At 37.9% G+C, this 23,718-nt stretch overlaps 1 protein-coding gene across 3 annotated transcripts in view; it reads right to left on the reverse strand.

Moving 5' to 3' along the window:
• The window catches only part of ADAMTS6 (ADAM metallopeptidase with thrombospondin type 1 motif 6), a 303,817-nt gene that overhangs the window by 111,790 nt on the left and 168,309 nt on the right, over positions 1-23,718 (reverse strand). Inside the window, exons 11-12 of one of the 3 annotated variants that reach the window (XM_042841735.2) lie at positions 18,750-18,891; positions 3,174-3,277 (exon numbers count right to left, since the gene is read on the reverse strand). In XM_042841735.2, the coding sequence (XP_042697669.2) occupies positions 3,174-3,277; positions 18,750-18,891 (246 nt within the window). Of the gene's footprint in view, positions 1-3,173; positions 3,282-18,749; positions 18,892-23,718 lie in introns of all 3 variants that reach the window. The other 2 variants (XM_024107369.3, XM_042841736.2) reach the window with 2 other exon arrangements.

Genomic DNA, 23,718 nt, shown 5'->3' on the forward strand with positions numbered 1-23,718 from the left:
CATTTCCAAGAAATAACCTATTGTTTTAGGAGCTCAAGTTGACTTGCATTATCACAATCAGCAAAATGTGTCAGTAGATTAAGGAAAGCAAAATAATGGGAAAAATCTGTGAATAGAATAAATAAATAAATCACTTCAATAATTACCTTATCTTCATCTGAAAATGGGTAAATTGCCTACTGTACCTTTTGTTTGTCTAATTTTTGCCATGGTCTGCAATTCATCACCTATTTTAAATCTGAAGCAGATTATGAGGACTTTGGTAAACTGACTAAAACAAGTCCAGGTTGATGGCTTAAGAAAAAGTTAATGCTTTCTGAGTTGCTTTAAACGTAATGACAAAAATGTGTGTTATTATTTATAAAAATGTGCATTATTTATTATTTTACTTGCAGCCTGTATGTTATGACTTTTTTAAAAACTGCTGGTGACTTACCTAACAGACAAAGTTTGAAGAATACTGTATCAATTTTCTAAAGATAACATAGCTAATAAAATAATTGATAGCAATCTATAATCCATTTTCCAAGCAAAACAATTGTATAAATTTATGAAGAAAAGAATAATCCTAGAGATTTTATAATAGAGTACATTTTATATATGTAATATTATGCAGCAGCATAATATTGCATATGTGACAGATGGACAAACAATAATATCTAAGGCTCCTACCTCAGCTAAATCTGGCTAGGTTTTCAACGGAAAAGCAAAAGGCACTATTTTGGCCCAGGATAACACCTTGCCAAATTTCAAGTCCCTGCACCAAAGCATGAAAGTACTAGAGCTTTTCAACAAAACAGTTGTAAGAATTTTTACATTGGTAAAACAATGTATTATTTCCTAATGTCTTTGTCAGAAATAGCTGAACAGTTTCTGTTTAAACTTTCAAAAATATCTTCAGCCTCAGGCAGAACTTACATAGAAAATTTCAGCCCAAATGGGTTAAAGTTTGGCAAGTTTATAAGCAACTGAAAGCAGGCCCTTGTTATAAAAAGTGTTAGGTAATCTTAATTACAGATACTGCTGCCAGCTCTGCAGATATGCCGTTACTATACACACTTGCACTCTGGACCAAATTCTACTCTTATTACACCTTTGTAAATCTGGAGTAACTTCATTGACTTAACACATTTACTCAGAATTTACACCAATTAAATTGAAAGCAGAAATTGGTTTTCTCAATATGTTTTAAGTACAGTTAAGCTTTTTGGGATAGGTATTGTCATTTATTATATGATTGGACTGTGCCTAGCACAGTGGGGACCAATTCAGTTGTGCCATTTAGGGACAACTTCAATATGTGTGTTAATAATAATAATAATGTAAGTTATTATTTTTTCCTTAGTGTGTGGTGAACTGAACCTCATATTTGGAAAGAATTTGTGCTTTATGGCTTTTTGCTATCAGGAACTATTAATTTACAGGATACTTTGAAGTTCCAATTTACAGATAAACTTCTTTACTGTTTAGTGGAATGAATAATTTTACATTTGTAATAAATATACATGCTTTCATGACGGCTACTAAAATCCAATGATGGAATAAATGTCTGATGACTAGACATGATATTTTGTAGAGAAGAGAATGATTGTAATCTCTGAGAAATGGACAGAGCATTTTTACTTCTTCACTGTAATCTCATGGATTTAAGCATATAAATAGAGGTAAATTGCTTCTTGTCATTAGCAAGGGCAGATGATTCCAAAATAAACCTAGACTGCTGATTAAGAATAAGGATCCTATCATTTTCTATTACGCCTTTTTTGGTAGAATGTGAAGGTCTCCATATTTTTATTAGCTAACTGTAAATATTATTTTTAATGACCCCATCAATGAAATTATTTAACAAGATTTACCAATACTTCCAAACTCAGCATGTTTTGAATTAAGTCATCAGCAAGGATTAATAAACGATGACAACTCCCCAAAAGCTTTCATTCTCTTTATTTAAACATCAGATTGTAAGTCAAAATGTAGTGTAATCTTTGTTGAAACTAGCCCAACTAACATGACAGGAGTTAGAACTGAGGAGAGATGACAGTCGTCATTGTGAGCCTAAATCCAGCCTGGAGCAGTAAATTTTAGGGACTGATCTACAAATGTAGCTTTGACAAATACACCAATTCCCAGAGAGTTAGAATGGCTTTATACAATTACTCTTGTCAATTTAAACAAACCTGTGTAAAGTGCATTGTATATTATCTTGCAAATGGATGTATGAAACTCAAGTTATTTCAGGTCTGTTTCTATCTGTATTCAGTAAATTGATTTATTTAAAAATATTTCTATTTCCACTTTCTGCTTATAGTTCTGAATAGACTACACATTTTCGGCCATAAAATTTTCCATGGAAAAAAATTAACAGAGATCTTTACTAACCACACAAAATGTTAGATTTTTTATTAAAAATATACATGGGCAGACATACATACACACAGCCTTTGTAGACCTGCGATAGAAGAGAATAAATCTCTGTGTATCCCCATTGAAACAATTACTTTCTGCAGATATCACCGTTAACCCTTATAATCTGAAAGTTTATCAGCTCTTATGGAAAAGTCCTTTAAAACTGAGTAGTTATGAAAACAAAAGGGTTTTATAGAAATAACTCTAAAAGCCAAAACAGCTGTCAGTGGTAAATGTGGGACCATAAAGAACCCTTTTACTATGACAGCTTTTTTCTACATGCCTGAGTGATTTGGCTTATTACTGGAAGAATAAAGTTTTTTTTATCTTTGAACAAAATAAAAACTTTCAGTCTCCAGATATATGTCATGGCTCATTCATGAAAACATGATAAACCCAGAGTTAAAATAATCCATTATGGAAGAGTACTATATAATTTAATAAAGATTAAATGAATAGGGGATTTATGGAAATTTATTTGAAAACCGATAGAATTTGATAGAGGATAGCACCCTTTCTACATATTTTTCAAGCCAACCTATAAAATTCTATAACAGGGATAAAATTCTTATTAAATTATAAATACTGGTTAAAAAAAAAGGTATTTTCTATCAAATTATTTAGGACTTTTCCATAGGGAGGAGTTCATTATGCAAATACATTTTGAATTAATGCATGTCATCTAAGCATCAAAGAGTAAGCACTTTCAGTTTTTCATTTTTGCAGTGTTTATAGTTCTTCTAAAACAATAAATCATTTGAACTCACCCCTTTCTCAATGCTCCCTGTCTGGCAAAGAGTACCCTCAGCTGCTGGAATGCTGTTAGTAACACAGCGGTTACTTTTGCTGAGGCACCAGAGCTCTCTACACACTTCCTAGGAAAGAAGGCAGAAGCAAGTTGATCAGAATAACAATCTAAAATTATTTCCAGTCGTCCTACAAAAGTGTGTGCGCATGCACACATGGTTTGTTTTGAATAGAGATAATAAGAATGGGTAAAATTTTTATATATGTATTTTAAAAGAGTTTGGAAACTATTTTGGAGCAATTTCAAAGCCACTATACTTTGCCTAAGAATATTCTGCCAACAAAATCTGGCAATATCAACAGTAGATTATAAAAATGTATCTTCCATGTTTCCATGGAAGTGATGTTCTGTCATAAGCAGCACCTGCTGCTTAATGCTAATTCTGTATTTGGTGTCTTTTTAAAAGAAGTCTTACTGTCCGCTGATGTATCCTCATTACCTTATCTATCCACCCCAAATATCCAATTGTAGAATGATAACTTAACTTCTGAAATATAAAAAAGCAATATTGTATTTTATTCCCATTATTTTAAACCACGCAGGTTCTGAGCTCAGATTACTGTTAACTAAAATGATGGATGTAAATTTTGTAATAATTGAATAATATACTAAATTAAAGATTTTTTTTAGACTTCACAAATTTATAAATGAGATTTTCATAGATTTTTATCATCATGCCACAAACTATCGATGGTATCAAATAAATCAATATAGTTTTTCTTCTAAAATACTTTATCTTTGACTTTCGCACTTGAAATTCTATGCATTTTAATTAGCCCAGATTTGTGGACCATCCGGGTACACGGCAAAAGCCATCCATTTATAGGGTTTCTGAGAAAGGCTTGGGGTTTGGGGGCCTGACCCAAACACCTCTGAAGTCTTTAGGAGTCTTTCGTTTCACTTCAATGGCTTTTGGATCATGTTCTTTATGTGCAGTGGAATGGGGCATATTTCGCTTTTGTATTCATTGGTTTATAAAGTAATTTTTGTGTTATGCTGGGAGGTGATATGGGAATCTAATTATTGAATGGGAATCTAATTATTGTCAGGGTGTCTAGACTTTATTATAGGTGGGACTTTTTATTGTTAAATGCAAAGAAATAATTTTTTAAAATTTAAAATGCAAAGATAAATAATTAGAGAGATGTTTTTAATGATCCAATGCAATTTTCATTTCTATTATAGCTCTTTTAATGATAGTTTAACATAATAGCCTAATAGTATTTCGCATGCAGACAAACACATATATAAAGAATTAAAGGAAAAGGCAGTGCCAATAAGTCAAAGATATTGGTCAACTCTCCCCTCAAAATTCACTGTTTCTCTGAAGAAATGACTATCAGACCTCATTATGTTCCCTCTTTCACAAAAGTTAGATTTAAAAGAAGTGAAAATTTCCATTCTGAAGTACTTTTATCTTACCTTTCACAATATATAATGATATTTTTACAAATACAGTGTATTTTATAATTAGGTTCTCTGTCTTCCACATCTACATTAAGGCTGCATCTTATATGCACCTTGCTTGTAAAAACTATTAAACTTTGCTACAAGATTCAGTTTTCTTCTATTATACTACATACAGAAATATTACTGTACATATTTATTTATTGGTAGCTATAGTAATGGTCCTGTACTATATGCTTCCACTAAATATTAGTAACTTAGAATACAATCTTGCAGGCCATCCTGTATGCAAAATTTCCACTGAAGTAATTAAAATTAGTGAGAGATGTGCACAGAGAATGTTTGCAGGATTGGGCCCCTGGTGTATTTAGCTTCAATGTTGGTATAAATAGAGAATATTAAAGGAATGATTTTCTAAAATACATTGCAATAGAATGGTCCTAGCTGGCTGGGGAATAAGCACTGAGGGATCAGGGCTTTGTTACTTTCTAGAACCTTTGTCCCATTTTTAACTACATGGTCTGCACCCTGTGTGCACCCAGTTTAATTTTAAACCAGTTGAAGGACAATTTTCTATTGATCTTTGGAGTTCTGTTGAAGTTGATGAGATTACTCAGAAATTCAGATTTACTAAATATTTCAGTGACTCCTTTTAGGAGAGATGTTGCCACGTGCAAAAGCAATCCTGGATTTTTTATGATGACTGATGGGGAAACTGCCTTCATTTTCAAATTTAGGATTTTCCCTCCACTGAAGGGTTGAAAACACTTATTTGGATAATCTCATATTGAGAAAGACTACTGCCTTTGCCGTACCTGGACTGCTCATGTGGCAACATCTCATATATAAAGAAACACACTGTCAGATGCTTATATTGCTTAAAAGATCATGGAGAGGAGGGAAAGCAAAGAAGACAAGCCAAAAAAAGTACCACCTTGAAAAATCTATTTAATGGATTTATTAATTTTACTTTGATTAAACTCTGTTTCAAAATTCATACCAAACCATAAACATATGCCTTTAACCAGGACTCCTGACTCCAATCCATTTTAGAAAGGATTCCAAACGGAACAGCTGAAATCAGGTATGGGGATCTCATGTCCCATTTCATTATCTTTTGGCTCATGTGCCATAACATGTGGCTTAGGCATCTTTTCATACTGATGCAAATGCCAAAGAGATCTCAACTCATTTGTGATCATCCTGCATGTAACCTCACTACTTATGTTTGCACCTAATCAACTTTAATGTGTAAATTAACAGTTGGGCTCAGGTTGTGAAGTCTGGATCAGGATTTTAAACAGCTCAAAGTTTTTGTGCTTTTGGATACAGAGTTTTGATTCCACTCGTAAAGACAGAAGCAATTTGCAAAAATGAGATTTGGATCCTGGTTTGGATTTTAAACACCTTTAAATTCCAGGGTCATCTGAATTCAGATTCATGCTTATCATATCTCTAGGCTACCTAACAGCCTAGCTACAAGTAAGCTGAATTTCAGTACAGCCAACAGTTTTCTAAGTCTAACTTTAACTTGAAATATCAACATCTATAGTTTCCCTCAGTTGAGATTTATATCTACCATATTTGTACTTTACTATTAAGGGAGAAATGATTATTAGAACAAACATTTCATCCATCCAGTGTCAGAGTAGCAATATCAAAGTGAAGAGTTATTAAACGTTAAACATTTCTTGACCATTAGATTTTCTGCTGCACCCTGGCTACTTTGTGGCATCTGAGCAGCACAAAGTTACTGTAGCATACAGATGAATTTTACCCTATGGTGTGTAACTACAAATAAATAACTTGGTAGGAGACGTAGGAGACCTGAGTTCCAGTCACAGCTCAGCCACTGGGTGATCTAGCGCAAGTCCTTTCACTGCTGTTTTCCTATTTGTAAAATGGGGATAATGATGCTTACCTCTTTTGTAAAGCACTTTGTAATCTACTATACAGCTCTTAGAAGTTAATATGCAGCTCCTTGTATAGGCACCGATTCTGGGGCTGGATCTATAGGTGCCAAATTTCCAATGTGCCAGGGGGTGCTCACTGCTCAACCCCTGGCTCTGCCACAAGCCCTGCTCCCACTCCACCTCTTCCTGCCCCCTCCCTATAGCCTGCAGTGCCCTTCCTCCTCCCCCACCCCCTCAGAGCCTCCTGCATACCACAAAACAGCTGATCAGGAGGTGCAGGGAGGGAGAGGGAGGCGCTGATCAGTGGGGCTGCTGGTGGGTGGGAGGCACTGGGAGCGGGGAGTAGGGGGAGCTGATGGGGGCTGCAGATGAATTACTATGGCTCTTCGGCAATGTACATTGGTAAATTCTGGCTCCTTCTCAGGCTCAAGTTGGCCACCCCCGAACTAATGAAAAGTGCTGTATAAGAGCTAAGTAATATTATGAACCCAGTCTTTACTCAGAATTAGCTTCAGTGGGAGTTTGCCTCAGTAAAATCTGCAGGATTGGTACATAAGGAATGAAATAAAAAATTAAGTAAAACTATCAAGGGCTTTTCCATACTAGTTTTTAAGCAGTACTCCACATATAAATAAGAAGGGAGTTCTACTTAAAAAAATTATGATATCATATCACTCCACATGTATATAATATTTTTATTTCTGGAAAATCATGGAAAATACTAAGGCCTTACTGACCACAACAGCACAATTTATCATTCTATATAGAGAATTTAAGAAGAAATAAAAACATATTTCTGTAGATTCTTTTACATATTATAACAAATATTAAAAAGTTTGTTTTCCCCTAATATGCTAATTTAAAAGAATAAAAGTTGAAACACAGATATCTGTAATGTAACTCTAGTGAATAAAATAAATCTGGGTTAAACCAGGGATAAATCTGACTCAATGTGTTCTTTATTTTCAACTAATTTTGGAAAAATTAGAAAGAAAGGCTTTAAAAGAATTATTATGGTGCACAAAGCTTTCTGCCCTCGAGGATAGCCCCAAACCTAGCACTAATTTTACTCCTTGATTATGGATTTGAGACACTCTCCTTATTACCATTATCCTATCAGTAACATCTCTAAACAGCTGTTTCTAATAAGCCAGTTTGAAAACCATCGGAGAGCACTGCCCTGAAAAGGTCAGGGCCAGAGCCACTATTAAAAAGGATACTGATGTTTTATCACACAAAACAAAACAAAATCTACATAAGGTGACCTGATAGCCCCACTCCTTTTTGGACATCAAATGAGGATAGTATATCCTTTCCCCAACTTCAAACAGATCTTAATCCTGTTGTACGAAAAGGATCATGGTAAAAGAAGAAAACAATCTGAAAGCTAATCAATGAGCTCAAAGTCAGTGACTGGATTTCTGGATGTAATACCTATTAGTTTGTAAAGAAAACAATGAAAAGTGTTTTAAAGATCCAGGAAACATAAACTGAAGCTGAGGCCTTTCATAAGATTAAGACAAGATAGATGACAACCTGTAACGGTGTATCTTAGGGCTCCATGACTTCAGTTTGGAATTCGGATGGCTGTATTTGCAGTAAATTAAACAAAGCTGAACCCATCTAGAGAAAAAAAACAGCAAATCAAATTATCTTCCTTTTGCCTACATGCTATAAATGATGGAGCCTCTTTCTGTGTGTCATGCAGAGTTACATACAGTCATTTTTAAATTATGTAACAGATAAGCATCCTACATATTAATATTAATAATGATAAAATGATAATAACAATACAGCACAATGAAAACTCAATAATATGAGAAAGATCAACTTGCTGTGCTGTTTCCAAAATCTAGACTCGAATGAAAGCCTCAAATTAAATTCATTAAAGAATTTGGCTTTTTTCAAACCCAAAATATTCTGAAAAATAAGATGGGAAACACATTGACTAGAAACATGAATTAATGATAAAATTGAGATTTGATTTTCTTTAATAAAATTTTAAAATCTTAAAAATTGGGACTTTACATTCTTTCAGAATGTATTGATCCATAATATGCTGCACCCTTTGATGAGCATTTGTTAAAATAGAGCATTAAAATAATTTTCTTGAATTCTGACATAATTGAGATGTGCAAAAATTTCTGCCTGATTTATTTCCACCCTCACACCAAAAATATTATTTGTAACATGTTTAGAGTTATGAGGGTGATTACGAATCATGGGTGAACCTCAGACAGTTCAGAGGTTTTGCTCAGTTCAGATAAGCACCCAAAAGTTAATATTTTTAATGCTCCATTTCCATAAATGCTCATTATGCGGTGCAGCATGTTATGAATCAAAACATGCTGGAGGAATGTGAAGTGTCATTCTTAAACTTAGACGATTTATGCATATTATGTTACCATCTTATTTGACTAAGTATTGGGTGCTTATCTGAACCTTTCCAGAACTACAGCGGTCCCACTCAGTAAGACAGCCTGAAACAAACACCTTTTCTTTCAGACCCACACAGCTTTTTCTATCTCTGTCCCAACCACCTTCCAGCCTCTGAACTGTCATTTATGTCTCCTAATCCACCTTGTAATCTACCATCCTTCTGTAACCCACATTTGGCCACTCGCTCTCCTTCCTCCATTTAAAATTGAACTACAGGGCCTACATGCCTTGGTGGTACGCCTACGTTTAATTTCTATGTGCTCTGGTGTACATCTTTAAAGGTAGGGAGAGATGAACACAGGAGTGCTTTGGTGGGGAAAGTGGGAGTGAGTCAGGATGGTGGTTGATGTTGCCTTTGTGGGAGTTTGTAAGGCAAAGGATGGAAAAGGATGAAAAACCCAAGGGGTATTAGAAAGAGCCAAGTCTATGGTCCTGCTTAATAGAACCCATGCTAATCTTAAAAAAAGATGCAAGTACAGTTCAAGAACAAAGCAGTAGTTCAAATTGGTTTTTACTTAGGGAATGATTATGAAAGTACTTCTCAGGCAAAACTCTGACAGACTTCAATAATTTTGAATTAAAAAGACCTGCATGATTGGACCCTTAGTGATAACAGATTTTGCACTTGATAGCCAAGATAGTCTCACCTTAAAGAATAATAGAAATTAGAGAGCCTATAATGATAAAGTATAATGTTAAAAGCTCAGATCCTTTCTCAGCCTACAAAAAGTTTTAACACACATTTATGAACTAGATACAAAAAGGTATAAATCAGTGCCCAATTGAATTATTTAGGCTCTTCTGACAAACATTAAAATACAATGTGAATTCAGTGTGATATGATTCAAGTGGAAAAAGAAGGTCACAATACAGTGAGTTAGGAGGGACTAGATAGGAATTTATGAAAACATAATTCACATTATATATCATAATGTCAGTGGTTGAGGGAATGAAGAAAAGGTGGAAACTGTCAGTTATTCAGGTGAAGACCCCCAAATGATTTCTCTTTTTTCTTTTTGGAAAAGCTTCTCAGAATCTGCTCTCACTTCCTCACATTTATTTCCGTCATCACAAAGGCCCCAAGTTAGGCTAACAGCATATCTCATCAACATCACTTAGCTGGACTAGGTTACTTGTGTACAACAAGGAACACTTCATTCACCGCAAGTGGTAGGTCATGCTACTTCTGCAGCATTGATTATTTCGCTCTATATAAAACATCCATTAGTATGTCAAAATACAAGTGTGACAATCCATTACTTTTATGCCCCCTGAATATTTAAAACTAGAGCACCCCACTACAATGTCTACTATAACTTCAATCCTTTTGCAGTTTTATTTTCCATTGAAAGAAGTACTGTAGAACTGGAAATAATTGCTGCCCATTCAGTCTTCTTTGTTATTTTTTTCTGGATTTGAAAAGTATGAAAATTAATTGGCCATTTTCTTTTTAGTTAAGATATTCTGACAGTGTATGCTGAAACCGGCTGCAAGAGGCTTTAAGCTCTGGAACCCACACTCCAAGCCCAGAGCCCATAACCCCTCCCAAACTGCAACTCCCTGCCTCATCTCAGAGACCCCTCCCACACTCCAAACCCCTTAGCTCCCCCTGCAGCCTGAAGTCTCCTCCTGCACCCCAAAATCCTTATCCCTAGTCCCACCCCAGAGCCCACATCCCAACCCCCTACCCCATCCCAGAGCTCCCACCCACACCCTGAACCTCTCATTTCTGGCCTCACCCTGGAGCCTGCACCCCCCATACAGAGACCTCATGCCCTCCTGCACCCCAAACCCCTGCCTCAGCCTGATGAAAAAGAGCGAGTGAATGAGGGTGGGGGAGAGCGAGCAACGGGGGGGGGGGATGGAGTGAGTGGGGGGCAGGGCCTCAGAGCAGCGGCAGCTCCAGGCACCAGCGCTCCAAGCACGTGCCTGGAGCGGCAAGCTGCGGGGAGCGTCCTGCCAGTCCCTGCGAGGGCGGCAGTCAGGCAGGCTTCGGCGGCTTGCCTGCCGGTCCCGCAGATTCGGCAGCGGGTACCCCAAATCCGGGGGACTGGGGACCTCCCGCAGGCATGCCGCCAAAGGCAGCCTGCCTGCCATGCTTAGGGCAGCAAAAAAACTAGAGCCGCCCCTGCCTCAGAGAAGGGGCAGGAGGCAGGGCGAGGGTGTTCAGTTTTGTGCAATTAGAAAGTTGGCAATCCTAACGCAGATATGCACAAATAAAATGCAAATAAGAACTGTGACTTTTGAGTTTCCTGGTATCTTAGCTGACAATTTGACTGGAGAGCTTGAGTACACACATCAGACTATGACCAACAAGAGAAATATCAATCCCTGCTAAAGTACATTACTTGATGTATGGGCAAAATTCTATTCTTAGATATGCATAGATGGCTCCCCAAGTAGAAGCAGGCATTTGCACGTGAAACAAAGTTTGGCCCCTTATGTATCTGTCTGTATTCCATTAAAGGTGCAGCAGCAAAGGAGGCAATTAGTGTACTAAAGAATGGCTAAGCATTATCCATAAGTTCACATTAGCAGTCAACATCTTCACAGATAGCAAAATGCACCACAACAAAGTCAACCATATGCATAAAGTGTTAACCTCTATAAAAATGTCTGAGGTTTTAGCCATTGCCCTAAGAATCTGTGACCCAGTTCTATGACTTGATGCAAACCAGTAATAAAGCTGTGCATTATTTTAAACCACAAAACTATAGTTAAAGTCATGCATATTTCAAGTATTATTTAAACTAATAAAACAAGAAAATTCAAAGACAAAGCTGAGATTCCTTCCTGAATTAACCCAGAGCCAGACTTTGACCAGTCATTATGCAGGTGCTCAGGGTTTTGGGGAGACAGGGCAAGGAGCCTTCCCTCCTTTATTGTCCTTATGCAGAGGCCAGTGACAAATGTTCCCAGTGCATTTGCTCAAGGACAAAGAGGCCTTGTACCACCAGTGGCACTAGCACTCAAAGAGAATGGGGAAATTTGGGCCATGGTTGCTGCCACAGAGAGGAATGCACACTACATCAACTTAAAAGGTGTAACAGTATCCATGTTCCACATGGATGCCAGGGAACTACAGTGCCACAATACCCCAGAAAACTCCTCTGCACTGCATTCAATAAGGGACAGTATCTTTAAGGCAGGGGTAGGCAATCTATGGCACGTGTGCCGAAGGTGGCACGAGAGCTGATTTTCAGTGGCACTCACACTGCCTGGGTCCTGGCCATCGGTCCAGGGAGCTCTGTATTTTAATTTAATTTTAAATGAAGCTTCTTAAACATTTTAAAAACCTTATTTACTTTACATAGAATAGTTTAGTTATATATTATAGACTTATAGAAAGAGACCTTCTAAAAACGTTAAAATGTATTACTGGCATGCGAAACCTTAAATTATAGTGAATAAATGAAGACTCAGCACACCACTTCTGAAAGGTTGCCTACTCCTGCTTTAAGGCATGCACTGACTTCAGGAAGAGCTGTACACATGTATCCTATGGCAGAATTTGGCCCAATGAAAGTCATGAAGCTAAAATTCCACACAACGCTGAAAATGTAATCTAAACAGAAAATTCACATTTTAAAAACATTGGGGCAAGTCTTCCTCTCAGTTTATATAGGTATAAATTTAGAGTAACTCCAATGGGATCTCATATCTGCCTCTGGTAATTCCCTGGTACCCTGTGGATGTGTCTCCATTATAGATCAGCATGAGAGGAGCTCCAGAGGGCTCCAAAGGGCTTATTGAGTGTAAGGGGCTCAGGAGGTAGGCAACATCCTGTGCCACTGTCCTCTTATGATTCCAAGGCCGTGGCTACACTCAAAACTTCAAAGCACTGCCGTGGGAGCGCTTTGAAGTGCAAGTGTGGTCACGGCGCTCTGTGGGAGAGAGCTCTCCCAGCGCTGCAGGTACTCCACCTCCACGAGGGGATTAGCTTACAGCGCTGGGACCATGGCTCCCAGCACTGGGGCATGTTTACACTGGCGCTTTACAGCGCTGTAACTTGCTGCGCTCAGGGGGGTGTTTTTTCACACCCCTGAGGGAGAAAGTTGCAGCGCTGTAAAGCGCCAGTGTAGCCACAGCCCAAGATTATCCTAGCAGATACCTAAGAAGGAGTTAATATTCCTCAAAGTAGCATTATCTCCCTGGGTGGGGTTTTCAAAAGTGCTCTGGGGCTAATTCTATGTAATTTTGCCACTGGCTTCAATGGGAGAAGTGTTAGGCCAATACTGAATACTTTTGGAGAAAAACAACAACTCTTTAGGTGCAGCTACTACAAGAAAACCAGAGGGAGACCCAGCTAATGGCAGCCAGGCTCCAGCTGAAGTTGTGCTGTCAGTAGGAAGAAGGACAACTGAGGAGAGAGAATATTTTGTTTAGTAGCAGTAGTAATCATAATAGTGTTAGCACCACCACTACTAGCCAGAGACCTCATCACAGTCAGGGCCCCCTTGTATTACACGTCATACAAACACATAGATAGACAGTGTCACTGAAGCACCCACAATCTGAGGCAAATACTTGTGCATGTACTTAAATTAAGCATGAGTCATAAATGGGACTCCTCAGGTGTTTAAAGTTAAGAATGTGCATAAGTGTTTGCAGGATTAGGACTTAATTTGAGACCAGAAGTAACAAGTAAATGTAATAAGCACATAGAGGGAATGGGGAGGGAAACAGTAATAGAAATCACTTATAAAGGCTAGCTATGAGTACAACTACACCTCTACCCCGATATGACGCTATCCTCGGGAGCCAAAAAAATCTTACCACGTTATAGGTGAAACCGCATTATATCGAACTTGCTTTGATCCGCCGGAGCACGCAGCCCCGCCCCCCTGGAGCACTGCTTTACCACATTATACCCAGACTCGTGTTATATCGGGTTGCGTTATATCGGAGTAGAGGTGTAGATGGTTTTCAGTCAATTTTTTTTTCTAAATAATAAGGAAGGTATAAGCCTAGAATTCTCAAAGGCACAAAGGAAAGTTAGAAGCCCAACACTAATCAAAAATCAATGGGAGTTGGGCCCTTAATTCCCTAAAGCCCCTTTGAAAATCCCAGCCTAAATATATAAAATAGATCTGATACTCAGCTTCCTGGGTTCATCAGTAATCTCTCTGGAGTCCAGGCAGTTTACTGATGATCCCAGGAAGCTGAATAGTACATACTGCCTCCTCAGCTTCCCGGGACCTGCCTGGGGCATAATAAAGCAAAACTTCCCCCGCCAAACGCCGCAACCAGGCATCCGGCCACCGCCTTCCTGGCCTATTATACCCGCTGCCAATGAGGACAAGCCTCAGAAAATTGCAGAAAAGTAATAATGGACCTTATTATTTGTGGTAAAAAGTCCCATTATTACTTTTCGATGATTTTCCGCTGTCAGCCACCCAGGGCTGAAAGTGGGGGCTCCTACTGTCGGCCACCTGGGGCTGAGAGCGGGGGCTCCTGCTCTCAGCCCCAGAGCGGCCAGGGCTCACACTATCAAAATTACAGTGGAAGCCTAATATTGTGGGATCTGCAATATCGCAAATTAAGTAGGGCCGTAAATAGATCTAAATAGTCCCTACCTAGATATGTCAGGGAAGTTTTTAAGGGGAATCTTGAAGTTTTCTTTCCCTTCTGACTCATTTCTGACTGTGAGCGTCTTTATTGGAGGATGAGATCTGGGCTGTAGTACTGTCTGAGATTTTTGACTGTTGATGAGGTCACAGCCCCAAGTGGTACGGGTGCATTCAATTAACAATGAACAAATTCTGCTTTCATTTATGCAGGTTTATTGAAGACACTTTTTTTTTTACCTTTTTAAGACAATGGAATTTGTATAGGTGTAAATGATAGCAGAATCATTTCCTTTAATATTGCAGTGTCTGTCAATACATGTCCAGGATAGATTACACCTATAAATAACACCTTACTTAATTTGCAATATTGTGGAAATTGCAGATCCCGCAATATTAGGCTTCCACTGCAGTTTTGACAGTGGGAGGCCCTGCTCTCAGCCTCGGGAGGCCAACAGTGGAAAATCATGAAAAAGTAATAATAGATCTTATTACTGCAAATAATAAGATCCATTATTACTTTTCTGTGATTTTCCATGGCTTGTTCACAACTCAGCTGCAATTTTTGTACTGTCATGCCACGATTTAAGTAGGGCCTTACCTATAAAGCATAAAATTTTCCCATTCCAACTTGGGAAATTTTGAAGTTTTTCATAAAAAAGGAAAGAGTTTCCTGTCCTGGAACACCCAATAGACCAGTGGTTGGAGCACTCATCTGACTTATGGGAGATCCAGGTTCAAGTCCTTGCTCTACCTGATTTGGGCCAGGGACTTGAACATCAGCACTCTATCTACCAGACTTTTGGCTACTCCAGGGTATGTCTCCCACAATCTCTTTTATTGGAACTGTTCCACTGAGAATAAATAGTTAAATAGTCATTGGAGAAGGAATTTGAACATCAATCTCAAACATCCTAAGTGAGTGCCCTAACCATTGGCTATAAAGTCAGTGTGCTCACTCTCGCTGACCTCATGAATATTTAATTATTTATACAAAGTGGAACAGTTCCAACTGGAGACACTGAGAGAGTGAGAAAGATTGACTCAGCAGCCTAGTGGTTAAGGCTCTGTCCTGGGATGCAGGAAAATAGCAGAGCAGGGACACAAAGCTGAATCTCCTAACTAAGTGCCTGAACCACTGAGCTATAGAGTCACTCTCTCTGGACCAATTAATTAGTTATATGAAGTGGAACAGCTACAACAGGACAACTTGAAAAAGACCCATCCTACAATAGCCTGGTGAATAGGGCACTCACCTGGACACTGAAGTTTTAGTCCCTAGGTCCCCACATCCCCAGTCAGCATCCTAACCTGTGGACTATTCTGGGGTGTGGGAACCTCTCTCATTTTGACCAAAACTTCCATCCTGGTTCTGAGAAACATTTCCTGATGAAAGCTTTGTCAAGACTGGTAACTTCTTGTGAAAAGTTTTGGTTTCAACATACCGGCATTTTCCAATGAAAAACCATTTCACTAGAAAATTCCCAAGCAGTTCTATTTGAGTGGTTGACAGTCTCTCTTCCCATGCCATACAGCCACAGCTGAGATCAGTGGAGTCAGTCAAGCTAGAGAAAGGAATCTACTGTTAGATCTCTGTACAGTTTTCTTTACTTCAGAATTCATTCCTTTCTTGGGCACCAAGGTCCAAATTTGTTAACCTAATGGAAACACTATAATACCCGTCTTTTCCCACAAGCATTTTGACAGGGAGAGGACTGACTGTTGGAAGGATATTATGTCTACTGTGAATGAGCTTTATTTTATTATGTCTACTGATGCATATTTATATATTCTTTTATTGGAGTGAGATGAACAAGCTATTACAATGATTTACTGTGAAAATTAAATTAAGCAGGGCATCCGAAGCATTGTTTGTGTGCTTGTTTTTAAATGAAAATATATAAATAAATATTCAGCCTAGCTCTTCCTAGCGTTTAGATCCAGAATTCAGTCCTGCAAACCCTTGCTCATGTGAGTAGCCCTTTTTCACTTGAATATTCCCAAACTGTTATTGAACTCCCAGAGAAGACATTCCTCTTTCCTCAAGGTCATCAATTGAAATGTAGTATCATTTACATGATAATAATTGCATTTTCAGATACATTAAGGTTATTCTGGATAATGTTTAAATGTACATTATTTCCCAGATAGGATGTACAAAGATTTTAAAAACAATCTGTTGTGTAAATATATACAGTTCTGAATCCTGTATTTAGATCCTCTTAAAAAGTGATTTATTTTCCTCGAGACACTTTTTTAGAATTGTTGCTTGACTCACTGATGTGGTACATTAGATGACATCAGTTCACAGCATTGGTGATGTCACACTTGGATTACTGGTTTGTTTTAAATAGTGTCTCAATTCTTCTAGGTTTTCAGTCTGTTTCGTAGCTACACAGGAGTCTTTCTTAACATAATACACAAAGAAAAAAATTAAGAAAAAGAAAGCAGGAATCATAAACCCAAGATTACATAAATCTTCCTTATGTCTATTTGTTTTCATATTTAAGGGAAAGATATTGGTTTAAGAACAGAATACTACTGTACAGTATGATAATCACCAACAATGATAATATACCAACATCTGTATGGGAGTGGTAATGATAATATAGTTTAGCAAAGAGACTATGAAAAAGTTAATATATATATGTGCATTGGTCAGTTTTTGCACAAAATTAACTTTCCAGTTTGATTTAAAATGCAGTATACTTCAAAAGGGCATGGTCCCTATAATGGTTTAAATTTTCTTATTCTGAAAGTACAGAGAGTGTGATGGTAATTTGAAAGGAGAAAAAAGGATGTGTGTGCCCTAGATGTACTGAGAGAAAACAGGGCCCTCAAACCAGAAGGTGTAAGGAGTAAGAACTTAAAGAGAAACAATAAAGGCCAAAAGTGCTTTGGTGGGGGATCAAGAATGGGAGACCCACCCAGCCAGCCAGCGACATACAATTTTTAAATCCATTGCCCTATATGATCACATAAGATCCATCCTAAGAATAACACTGATTTATCACCGAAGGGTTATTAAAAACAAACTCCCTCTGTATTTTAGCCCTATTAGAAGTGATTACTGCAAGTGCAATGATTACTGTTTATTTGAATGATCTAAATATTTTAATTTTATTCCGTATATTATACATTGGTTTCGTTACAATAGTTTACTATTGTAAACTACAAAATGAACTTTTCTAGCTTTATTCAGATTTAATCTTCAACTACTGAAACTATCTGATGACTATCATTGATGAAAGCATCATTGTAACAGATGTAATCTTGGGCTGCAAGATTTTCTTTAAAACAATATTTTAAAATACATTGCATAAACTGTTTAAAATAGCAGTGTGCAAATAGCTATTGCTAACCCTACTGGAAATTCAACTGAAATTTGGTGGGGAAGAATAAATCTTTCACTCTGCCATTCTTATCAGCAGCTATTTTAGTATCCTTTTTGGCTATTTAGTTTCTCATTACTCTGTGTTCCTGCCCAATTATCTGTTTTTAGTAGGAGGTTTAGCAGTATGTGAAACAACCTCAATGCCAGCAAATATGAATTGAAACAGATAGACCTGGCCAAAAAAAAAAAAAAGAAGAAGAAGTAGAAAATGGCTGCAAAATGTAGCTTTAAATTAAAAAATTAAAGTCAGCACCACAAACTTCAGATTTCAAGATTTGATACATTGTGGGCCTGATTCTGCTCCTCTGGAAGTCAATGGGAGTTTTTAAATTGACTTCGAAGGAAGCAGGACAGAGCCTAATCAGCTATTTGGCCTGCCTTACTTAAAAGACACTTATCCAACTCATTAATATCCAGAGAGACAAGCTTTCGAGTTTACACAGAGCTCTTCTTCAGGTCAGGCTCTGTGTAAGCTCAAAAGCTTGTCTTTCTCACCAATAGAAGTTGGTCCAATAAAAGATATAACCTCACCCACCTTGTCTCTCTAATATCCTGGGACTGACACAGCTACCACAACACTGCATACATTCATTATTACCCAAACATTTGGGAATACAGTATACACAAATGACTCAAGCAAAAGATGCAGCATAAGGATTAAAACCTCTTGCTCTTTATTTACACAGGCGGTATTGCATGGATTACTATAGGAAAACTGTGTCACTCAGTATTGTATCTAACTAAATTTTTTGTCATGAAGGAATATATACAAATGACTAAGCAGAACACTCAGCATAAGGATTAAGACTTCTTACCCCATATTTACATTGGCGGGATGTTGCTCCATACTGGAAGCGACACTGTTCATCAGCATCATACACCTGACCTGGGGCCACAGCAGGATAAAGAAAGTCACGCTTGGGAGGCTCATTATCAAGGCAAGTACCACGGCCTGAACTGTTCAACATAAAGGACCAAAGGAATTAGGAACTCTATTGACTGTTAATCACAGTTATGATATCATGTATTTAGTTCTTAGTTTTAACAGCATTGGGTGTGTGAAACAGATAAGGTTGCAAATAAACAAACAGTGAAATGGTACACCCATGGTGAAAAATTATAATTAGGAGGGAATTAAGAGATCAGAATAATTTCTCATGAGTTAATATTAATTAACAAAAATACTCATTTTAGACAATTAAATGGATTTAATGTTATCTTTAAAAAAATTTAAATAATTTCTGAGCCACACAAGACTGATTTTCATTTCTGTTCTAAGCCTATTTGTTCTCATTGGAAACATAACCACCTCTAGTTGTAGAATTAAAAACAAAAAATGAAACCAATAAAATAAATGTCGTGTAACCCTTCAGGACTAGTACTGATCCTACAAACAGTTAAGCACTTGTGCAACCTTATGCATGTGAGAACTCCGCTGTCTTCTGTGGGAATATTCAAGGCTTGGTCTACATTAAAAAGTTAAGTTGCCCCAGTTACATCACTATGGGGTGTGAAAAATTCATATTCCTGAGCAACATAGTTAAACTGACCTAACCCTGGTGTAGACAGCGATGTCAACAGAAGAATTCCTTCATCAACCTAGCTACTACCTCTCAGGGATATGGATTACCTATGCCGACAGGAGAACTCCTCCCAGCGGCATAGATAGTGTCTACACTGAAGTGCTGCAGCTGTGCTGCTGTATCATTTCAAGTATAGACAAGCCCCAAGTATATAAAGATATGCTTAAGTGTTTGCAGGATTGGGTCCTTAATCAATATTCTTCCATCTGGGCAAAGAAATAGATAGTGTGTTAAAAATTGTCTATGGTTTTTAAATATGCCAATAAGAGGTGGGGTGAATGACAAAATACCTGGAGCCAAAGGTCTCTGTTCTAATGCATTAGTAGTGTTTAATCTGACAAATTTCACATTTCAGTGAGGGTCATCATTCGTTAAAAAGTTAATGTTTTCTTCTTTATAATCATTGTCGTTTTTTTCAAAGTATGCCCATGTTCAAAAATAATATTTTAATGCAGTGGAACAAATAATATAAAGAAAGCCAAAAGTCAGACAGAGTTCCTTTGTTAGAAAGCTTTATATTTTGCTAAATATGATTGTTCAGTTTTATTTAGTGTGCATAAAATAGGACAGATGCTTTTTTACTTTAATTTCACATGTGAATATGTTAGAATTTTTAAAGAATCCCTATGCCAACATTTAAAAAAAAATTCATTACTTTTTATTTGGAGATAAATAAGAGAAAAACACCCTTTAATTATGCATTGTATTGTCTTAATTTTTAACCCTAATTTCTTCATATTTTCTAAATATTTCAACAAAACTACTGAAGGAAAAAACACTGAACATTAAAAAAGGCAAGTATCAATGAAGGCATCGATCATGTGAACACACGAGTAACTTTATGCAGTTAGTAATACCAATGAATTAAATGGATCTACTCACAAGTGTAAAGTTATTCACATGCACAAACGTTTGCAGGATCAGGGCTCAAAGCATTTTCCCCAATACATCTTCAAAACACCAAATGCAAAGGATTCAGAGATAATAACCAGAGTCCTTTCTTCTTTAACCCAGTTGTCAATGTAAAATTTTCTTTTCTTTTTTTAACGCAGCAGCTGTTGATGAGCCTGATCTTACATTTCCTGTGCACCCAAATGTTTCATTGTTTGCACTGATCACTTTGGGTGTGGAAAGAACACAGACCAATACTTTAAATAGTGCAGAAGCATCACCTACCACCTGGTTCTGCACTCCTTGTTCAGACAAACGTCAAACAGGAATTTTGCTTAAAAAGCAGTGAAGAATTGAGCATCTAGCATCTGCTCTAGCTACTATTGCAGACAATGGGGAAATTTCCACTGATTTCAGTGGTGCAGCACTGGATCTTTAAGTCCTGATGCTGCAAGCTGATGGCATGGTCAGATGCCTGCAAAGCCCTGTTGACTTCAATGGAGCTCTGTGTGTGCATAAGGGTCTGCCTATTCATATTAGTTTACAGGATCAGGCCTTAATCTATAAATCTACTTTTCTCCACCATCCTCCATGCACCCTCCCCCCCCCAAAAAAAATCCTTAATCGCAAGGAGAATTATAGATCTTTCATGTTAATTTCAAATCATCTAAGTTAAAGTCCCTTAACAATATTCAGAAGCTTGCCTCCTCTGCTCTAATGAAAGCACCCTCTTTATAATGAAGTCCAAATAGACATAGTAATAAGAAAGCCAGGAGAATGATTAGAAAGCAGTCATTCACTTAAAGGGGCTAGATTACATCACCATTACCAAGACTGAATAATTTAGGTTTCTCTCTTTCATTCTATTCCAGAACTATTATTTCTTTCAAAGTACTTGGATGATTGACGCATTTTCTAAACTTGTATAGAAGTATAGAAATCTGACACACTGTATTTTATAAATTAAGAAAATTTGGAACAGAATTGCCACGAGTTATGAAAAATAGAACCATGCTACTAGGGACTCCCCTCTGACCGCTGAAGGTCCTGGGGAGGCTATGCAAAAAAAAAAAAAATGAATACAGATTGAGGCTGTATTAAAATTTTCCACAAAATTTCCATGAGGCCAGAAGAGCTATATGTCTCACTCTTGATCCTCCACCCTGACCATCTCCGTCTCTATTACCCCCTCCAGTGCAGATGCCAGACAACACAGAGAGAGGTCAAACAGGTTCTGAGGGAATGTTATGGAGGTATCTGGCCACACTTCTGCATGGAGGTCCCCTCTCTAAGCACAAAAGTAGTAGGTGTGATTTGGGCCAATGATTAAAATCCAAATGAAACCACAGAAACATAGATGAGGATGAAGAAACTGACAAGGTCAATGGGAAGGACAAAGGTGCCTCAATTCCCACAACCCTGAAATTGCAGTAAATTTATTGTGTTTTCTGTTTTTAACCAATTATCCCATTTAGGTGCCCCAGATAAAGCTGAAAAAACTTCCACAGTACCCTTGACAGTGTTTGGTTAAGGGGGAGGGGAAAAATTCTCTCTGTACCACAAATATGGTGAAAAATTTTAACCTGAGAATGTGATCCAGAATCACTATACAATTTATTTATACACCTACATGCTACAAGTGTTCCATCAACGTCCCTTTTCTTAATGTTAGGGGGATTCCATAAGTGTATATCTGTGAGACTTTCTGAGCCTGAGTCTAATTGCACTCTATGAGTATGTCTACACTGCAATTAAACATCTGTGGCTGGCCTGTATCAGCTGACTCGGGCTCACAGGGTTCAGGCTACAGGCCCACATCTATACCACAATTAAACAGCCCGTAAGTATATAAGACAAGAGTATCTCCACTGAAATTAATGTAGCTACACTAATGTAAAATTGGGATGAGATCAGAGTAAGGCACTCCCTGGCATACTTTTAACCTAAACTTAGTTTTTTATTTTAATATTTCAGGAGAGTCTATAAATTCCTAGTCCTGATTAGATTTAATATACTCTACAAAAGATATTGTAGCATCCTCTTCTTTGAACTTCACAGGCTTAAGCTCTCAAGTTTACCATCACAGCAAAGAGCTGTTATAGCTTTGATCAATTTAATGGCACATGGGAAGACCTACTTTAAAATGTGTTCATCACTATGGCCTTGTTTCTGCAATAGTGAAAACCGCTGCAGCCCTGCGGATGCCATTGTACTATGGGGCTGTTTGAGATAAAGTGCTAAAAACCAGATGCAGCACATACTAGCCCCCTTCAATACTCACATGACAATACTAATCCCCAGAAATCTCAGCAGCATACCCAAAGCCCAGCTGTGAGGTGGCATGTCAACTTGACGGCTCCTCTCTCTGGCCAAATGTGGCACAGCCCCTGGAGCTCATGTAGCCCAACAGGAGGATCAGTTCATTCTTAGTGCTCCAGAGTCTGAGGCGCTTCCTCCACTCTCCCGTCCTTCAGGGGTTGGTAGGGGAACCCAGGCCCGCCCACTCCAAAGGGTTCCAGCTCAGGGCCCTCAAATTAAGTAAACAGGGTCAGAAGGATATCAATCCTTCCAGTGCCTGAGCTCCTTCCTACCTTCCCCTTGGGTCTCTGCAATCTCTCTAGTCTTCTGGTCAGATCGTTCCCTTCCTGGGGCGCTGTATTTGGGCAGCTTTCTGGTAGCCTGCAGAGAGAAGCTCCTTCCTCCAGCCTGCTAACTCCCTTTTGGTAGCTGCCCCACCTCTCTGCTTTCCAGTCCTTTTATCCTCCCTGCTGTGGGGACTTCCTATCAGTGGTGGCTGGCAGTGTCTATTTTAACCCTTTAGTTGCTAGGGTAGCATGGGGTATCAGCATTCAGTGCTGGAGGAAAGTCTGCTCTCAGACCAAACAGCATATTAACATTGAAAATAGGTTTTAAACTTTACAAAACTGGCACATTTTTATAATACATAACTATGTGGAAATCACTGCATCTATAGAGATATTCAGTCATATTTTTACAGTATATTGATAATATACACATATGTATCTGTTGTAAAATGTAAACGTGTATAATCTTTTAGTTGATTCTATTAAATATTTTCTTATTAACATATTGATAAATTATTTACCGTGTATCAATTGTGTATCTTTTATATCAAGTTTACATATATCAATAACATATATAAATAACACATTTATATACACATATATAAAAATATGGGATCAATCCTGAATCCTTATTCTGTCCTTTTTCACTCCATACTTTACCTGTTAGTAAGGCTTAGTAAAGACACAGCTGCAGCACTGCAGTTGCACCACCGTACCCCTTCAGT

The sequence above is a fragment of the Chrysemys picta genome, chromosome 6 (genome assembly GCF_011386835.1).
Source record: "Chrysemys picta bellii isolate R12L10 chromosome 6, ASM1138683v2, whole genome shotgun sequence".
Taxonomy (NCBI): Eukaryota; Metazoa; Chordata; order Testudines; family Emydidae; genus Chrysemys; species Chrysemys picta.